This window comes from Triturus cristatus, chromosome 7 (assembly GCF_964204655.1).
Source record: "Triturus cristatus chromosome 7, aTriCri1.1, whole genome shotgun sequence".
NCBI classification, from domain to species: domain Eukaryota; kingdom Metazoa; phylum Chordata; class Amphibia; order Caudata; family Salamandridae; genus Triturus; species Triturus cristatus.
The window spans coordinates 1444856643-1444863799 of NC_140590.1; the positions used below are offsets into that span (position 1 = coordinate 1444856643).

General features: G+C 52.4%; 1 protein-coding gene across 1 annotated transcript in view; it reads right to left on the reverse strand.

Moving 5' to 3' along the window:
- Positions 1-4555, reverse strand: part of EMILIN3 (elastin microfibril interfacer 3) — a 161756-nt gene extending 157201 nt beyond the window's left edge. The window contains exon 1 of the mRNA XM_085619187.1: positions 3889-4555. Within this exon, the coding sequence (XP_085475313.1) occupies positions 3889-4079 (191 nt within the window). The 5' untranslated portion in view covers positions 4080-4555. The remainder of the gene's footprint in view (positions 1-3888) is intronic.
- Between the last annotated feature and the right edge of the window lie 2602 nt (positions 4556-7157).

The following is a 7157-nucleotide window of genomic DNA, read 5'->3' on the forward strand; positions in this document are numbered from 1 at the left end:
GTCTCTTCCACTCCTCGGGCTCTCCCAGTCCCCAGTCTCTTCCACTCCTCGGGCTCTCCCAGTCCCCAGTCTCTTCCACACCTCGGGCTCTCCCAGTCCTCAGTCTCTTCCACTCCCCAGACTCGTCCTACAAACTCCTCCCACAGACGTCTACGTTCCGCGCGCTCTCCTATTCCCCGGGCCCCTCTACTTTCAATGATCCCCCCTCCTCCTCTCTCCAGAATCTAAACCCCAACCCTCCTCCGTCCTCGCGCTCTCTTAAGGAGGCGGCCCTCTTGCAAGGGAAACAGACACAGTCTCCAGAGCCCCCATACTCATTCACATCGGAGCGCTTAGTGGCCTTGTCAGGAGTATGAAGCGCTACATAAACGCACGATACAATCTTCCCCGTTTTGCGCTGTATGAGGCATACGCTTGCAAAATACTTATTTTCGGTTAACTATCTCTCAAGAGGTAGCAGGCAGGGCCTAGTGCATCCATCGAAAACACGCGAGGAGTGAGTTCGGGAGCTCCCTCCTGGATCACTTAGCACCACAGTGCGCTCTGAATGAGTGGAGTCCTTGTGCTTCGAGGAGCCCATCCCCCAGCTCAGCAGCGTGTGCCTTGAAGGCGTATAGTGCTTCCTATTTAGTCTAGCCTCCTCTGGTTGTAGGAGTGATAATAACTTTAAGACAAATGTCCTTAAAACATGAATAGCAACATCATTAAAACATATAACAATCACATAAACCATCATCCTGGCATGTACCATCGTAAAAAAGTAACCCTTGAGGTTTAATAAACATTAAAAAAAGCGCTTCTCTGCCCTGTCTGGCCGGGCTCTGCACTGTCCAGTTGGGCTTCCAGGACTGGTACCCGAGCTCCCAACAGCGCCCCGACGCCACTGGGCCCTGGCTCGGGCTTTACAGACCCTACAACTCCTTCACTACTGCGAGACACCGGCAAATCAAGCTTCGCAATCACGACCCCAGGCCCGGCGCGGCTCTATCAAGCGCCTAGAAGCAACTCTATCAAGCGCCTAGAAGCAATTAGTTTATGCAGTACCCCCTACACAAGCAGAAGGATACAAATAAATGAGCACTTGTCTAGACAAGTGAAATGTGAGCCTAGTTTTGCGCGCCCAGCGGTGTTAGCGCCCTTGGCCAGAAGCAACATACAAGTGATTTATTTGGCCTGGCACAGAATAGAAATCCGCTACTACATTTAATAATACATGGCTTTATAGCGCTTGCTCCTACAGGTCGCCCGATCGGAACCGCTATAAATAAGATGTGTTATTTGGCACCTGCGCAATGGTGCTCAGTTTAAGCTCATCGTGAACGTGGAGAGGCTAAGCGGATGCTGAGCCAAGAGTTCAGCAGGCGCCAGCAGCTAGCGCTGAACTCACTACGCTATCTCGCCGAGTTCGGTCTGCAGTTCTGGTCGGGCTGTTACAGCACCATCCATGCTGTGAGATTTCCTTCCCAATAGTGAAGAGTGCGCTCCTGACACTTTTTTTTGTTGCAGATTATATAGCGCGAACTCGACCCGAAGGTATTGGAGCGCTTTACACGAGCACCGGTTACGTCTCACAAGGGCAAATTCATTTTTAGGTAGGCAGGGGGAGATTAAGTGATTTGCCCAGAATCACAGGATGCTGAGCCGACGCCGAGGATAGAACCTGGTACCCCGACTCCAAAATCGGCAGCCCTTTCCCTGCGGCCAGAGGACGTGGTCCGTCTGCTCCGCTGCCGCCTCTGGTGCAGGAAACCAGGCTTCGAGCCTCGAGGTCGCGTCCACATCCTGTGATTCTGGGCAAAACACTAAATCTCCCCGTGCCTTAATCCGTAATGTAAAATACGGTGCTATGTAAAGCGCTCCAATACCTTCGGGTCGAGTTCGCGCTATATAAATATGCAACCAAAAAAATAAAAAAAACCATCCTCTCCTAAACTGAAAATGATATTATTTTGTAAATGCTCACTCCCTCTTCACCATGTCCAGTTTCCTCGAGACCAGGGTGACCCCTGCACGATCTCCCTCTGTTAACCTATGGTTGGGATCACCCTAATGCTGTACCCCAAGTCTTCCGACGCTCTGTGTGACCTGAGGCACATCACCGCGCATTTAGCCCTTCACACAGAATAAGAGTGGTCAGTCTTCTGCTCTCTGCGCACACTTTCAATTACCAACACCCCTCATACCTCGCTTCCCCGCCCCCATTCCGTCTTCTTAAAGAGACACATAATTAATTATGCCATCCATCACCTGATGGGTTTTCTGCTGCGCAGAACACAACGAAGCCGCTGCCAGACAAAAACAGCAAGTGTTCCAGGGCGAGAGTGTACAAGAATGTCGGGGGCTCGTCCCTTGTGTAAGTCAAAACAGAGGGTAACGGGTAAGAAAAAAAGAACTGCCTTTTCAGATGACCCAAAAAAAGGCGGTTGAGAACGTTAGTATAATGTTAATAACACCGTCATCATTATACCACACTACAAATATCCCTTCGGAGGCATCTCTGTGCTGTGTTGCATCGGAAGCGAAATAAGTGTTGCATCGACCCTAGAAGGCTGATGAATCGATTCTCTCAGATTAGAAGTGAAACCTGTGCCTTCCAAGAGCTCAGCACAGGACGCGCGAGATATCACTACTGAAGGGGTTCTGTGCGCCATTAGCGGATTATTCTGCACGTATGCGGTTACAGCGCCTACAGGAACAGCTATTCTGAGTTCTCGGCACTATCTACCCAACTGGCCGAAGCCAGCGCACGGTACAAACGATCCTCTCCCATGCTCCACATACTTCTACCGGCGGCCACACGTCGAGGCTGCACTTTACACAGCTGCGCCGGGCATAATTTTGTGCAACGTCCCAAAGCTAGTTCCAACCCAGTATCTCTCATACGGCTCCATGTCCCTCTCACCTATCCCTCGATTGGAAGGTGCTTTTTACCCTATACCTGTCTTTCCTCTCTTAAATGAGTGAGATGCTTCCCCTAAACTTCAGTGGGGTCACTCACCGTGAAATCCTAACCCACCCGCCATAACATATTCCTGTCCATTGATTCCAGTAGTGTCGCCCTGCAGAGCCACTGTTCTTCAAACCAGCTGAGAGAAATGCGAGTTTTTAATGTATATCACACACTTTCCACGTGACTGCTTCAGTCCCCATCCTGTCCCTCGTGGCTGTTACTGGCGGGCATTGGTCCCCATAGGGACCTCAGTGGCGAGAAGAAGTGTCAGGGGTCCTAATGCAAACACGGAGAATGTGCCCCTGCGGCCTGACGTATGGCATGTAAAATGGAGGATCATTGGGCCCCGGTGCCACTGCGCACGACGCGTATTGAAATCTAACGCCCCTGAGAGATCCATTTTTACCCAGAACTAGACCTAACTGTTAAGTAGGGCCGCTAAGTTTTTGTGTCCACGGCGTTTTCCGCATACGTAAGGATTTGCCCAGTTTGCCACATCGTCTATTATTCCTTGCATAATCTGCAGATTAAACAATGTTAGCTCAAACCGATCAAAAGTTACTCAAAACCCAGAGACGCGTGTTGCTGTGCAGTGGAGGCCTCTTTGAAAGGGCTGACTGGTCCCCTCTCTGTAGCTTATTGCTATATTTGGTTGCCCAAGTGGTACTAATGAAGTGAAACTAACCTTTGCTGTGACAGTATTCACGTGCAAAGATTATTAAATAAGGCAGCACTTCTTTCACAAAATGTTTCCCATTAGGCTCCATAACTTGCTTTTTCTTCCTACATAATTTAGTCTACCTTGCCGCATAATTTGATATTCCCCTGCCGCATAATTCCAGTATCTCTGCTCTTAGGGCATGAAGCCGTGCGCACGCAGGGGTGCAGGAACGGGCGCAAGGACGGGTAGCAGGCGCAGGAGAAAGTAGCTTACTTACTTGTGTTTCCCCATGGGTCTGCCCGGGTAGTGCTGTGGGCTGCTGCCCGATGTGTACAGGTTGTAGCGGCTGCCGTGGGTCAGCGGGCGATGGTAGTAGGTGCCCTTGGCGTCTCCCATGGACAGCAGCGCCCCCAGCCAGACGAGGGCCAGTAGCAGCAGGGTGGACCTGCGCGGGCTCCGGGGCTCCATCTGGCTGTAGCGCGAATACAGCCCAGCTGAGGGTCTTTTACCCCCAATGAGGCGGGGGGCGTCCGGGAATTAGCCCCCTCTGGCTGTAGTCCCTTCAGATACCAGAGCCCCCTCTAGTTCTGTCAAATACAGAGACAAGGTGACGGGAGAAACGAAGACAAACAGGCAGTTGGTCCACACAACGTCTTTTTTCCGCAGGTCCAGAGTGCCCCTTTCCCGGCCGTCCTCAGGTTAAATCGCGCGCAGTCCGTGGAGCGTCGGAGGTCTGGTGTAGTGAGCTTTGGAGGGAGCCGCGGAAGTCTGGCCGGTTCGCGGGTCCTTGGTCCGCTGTTTCTACTATTAGCAGTGCAGACAGGATCCCCCTGTCCTCCCCGTGCCCCCCTGCGCCTCTGAGCTCCCTGCCTGCCCGGCCCCGGCTTCTTATGTACCTCAGTCCCCCTCGCTGCCTGCCGCCTGCCCTGTGCATCTGCTGCCCCGGGCAGGGGAGGCGGACTCTGCGCCATTAGCATAATATCTCACCCACCCCCTCCCTACCGGGAACAAGACCCCCACTGTATCACATCAAACAAGAGGTTAAAGAAAGTAGGGGACGCGCGCACATGCGGTACGGTGGGGGAGGGCGGGGAGGCGGAGGGCACGAAAACAGAGTGAGGGAGAAGCATACACTGCAAAAGAGAGAGATGCGGACAACGAGCAGATGAAAGGGGAAGAAGAAGAAACGGAGAGTGTGAGTCGGACCCACAAAGGGAGGAGAAGAAAAGGAGAGTCACAGGAGCTGGAGGGGTGGGGAGCTGATGGCGAATAAAGGAGAGGAGAAGAGAGAATAGAGATGTGGGACTAGAGGGAAAGAAATGTACGGGGATGGATGGGGGAGTGAGGGAGAAAATATTTGGACCTAAAAGAATGGGGGAGGATGGTGCAGGGGGAACAAAAGAAAATGTGAGAGGTGTTGAAAGGGAAAAGAGAGCTGAAGAAAGGCACAGGAGAGCTGCAGAAAGAACAGCGAGGACAGTGTGAAAAATTGGAGGGAGGGGAGAGAGGGACTATGGAAAGAGTAGGAAGGGACAGACAGAAGAGAGTCGGTAAAAGAAAATGAGCTGTGAGAAGAACAGTAATGGAGAGAGGAGAGCTGAGTAAGGAGGGTCCTCCTGAAGAAGAGCAAAAAGAAGAGGGAAACTGCAGGACATAAGAGAGGTGAGTTGTAGGAAGAGCCAGAAAAGGAGAGAAGAGCTCCTCCCGGAAACAAGGAAGAACCCCATCTCTGGTCTGGACATCGCCACCGCCAACCCCGACGCATACAAAATCACCTGCAAGGACCGCCCCAACCGACCAGGAGGAGGCATCGCCATCATCCACAAAAACACCCTCCGCCTGACCACCCACTCGGATGGCCCAACAACAACAATGGAACAACTTCACTTCCAGATACAGACCAACCCCAACACAACCCTCCATGGCACCCTCGTCTACAGAGCAACGGGCCCGCACGTCCTTCACTGAAGCCATCGTTGACTTCATCACCCCCCAGGCTCTAGCATCCACTGATTACTTCCTACTCGGCAACCTCAACTTTAACGTGGACAACCCCAATGACCAGAACACTGCATCCCTTCTGGAGAACCTCACCAACGTAGGACTCAAGCAGCTAGTCACCGCTCCAACCCACGCAGCAGGAGACACGCTAGACCCACCTTTTCTGCCAGCAGAAATGTCACCTGCAGTCACACCACAAATTCTTCTGGACCGACCACCACTCCGTGCACTTCGCCTTCACCAAACCCACCGTACACTAAGCCCTCACCCTACCATAGCCTTAGTTGGAACAAGGTCACCTAAGAGCAGCTCCCTCCCCCCTCAGCACTACCACACTGCCGACATCTGCCGACGCCAATACCGCTGGGTGCAACCTCCACCATTGGATCTCCAATTGCTCCGACACTCTGGCACCCCTCAAGAAGGCATCCAGCAAGCAACACCCTAAGAAAGCCAGCTGGTTCACTCCTGCCTTCCACAAGTCCAGACACATTTGCAGATGACTAGAGAAGATATGGAGGCACAACAAAACCCCAATAACCCACACAACCTTCAAAACCACAATCACCACCCTCCACCTCATCAGAATCACAAAGAAAATGGCCCTTCAGGACAGAATAAACGTCAATGCAAACAACAGCAAAAAACTCTTTGCCATCGTAAAGGGGTTTGCCAGGCCCAACAGTGAAACCACAGACATACCACCCTCTCAAAACATCTGCGACAAACGTGGCACCTTCTTCCACCACAAGATCAGACAGATCTATGAGAGCTTCAATACCCAAGACTTCCCACCAAGCCTCACACGACCGCACCTAACCACGTCACACCCAATAGATCCTGCTCAACTGTACCCCGCTCACCACAAACAACACTCTCAAGAACATGAAACACATCCACTCTGGAGCCCCCTCGGACACATGCCTGCACCACATCTTCCATAGAGCAGCCACTGCCATCACCCCGAGCTTCGCTGACACCATCAACTGCTCCATCGAGACCGTCACTTTCTCCGCTGACTGGAAACACGCCAAGATCAACTCTCTGCTTAAGAAACCATCCGCTGACCCGACAGACATCAAGAACTTCAGCCCATCTCCCTGCTGCCATTCCCAGCCAAGGTCATCGAGGCATCCACAACAAGGCCCTGGACTGGATCCACTCCATACTCACCGGTCAAACACAGTGAGTCAGACAATCCCCGTTCTTCTCCGAACCCACGGAGATCAGCTGCGAAGTACCCCAGGGCTCCTCCCTGAACCCCACCCTGTTCAACGTCTAACTGGCCCTTCTCGCAGCCATTGTCAAGGACTACATACTCAACATTGTCTCCCACGCTGACAACACCCAACTGATCCTCTCCCTCACCAACGAACCCACAACCGCCAGAAACAACTTCCACAGTGGGATGAAGGCCGTTGCCACCTGGATGTAAAATAGTTGTCTCAAACTCAACTCGGACAAGACGAAGTCCTCATCCTGGGACCTACACCTTCAGCTTGGGATGAATCCTGGTGACTCTCCATATTGGAAACCCAGTCCACC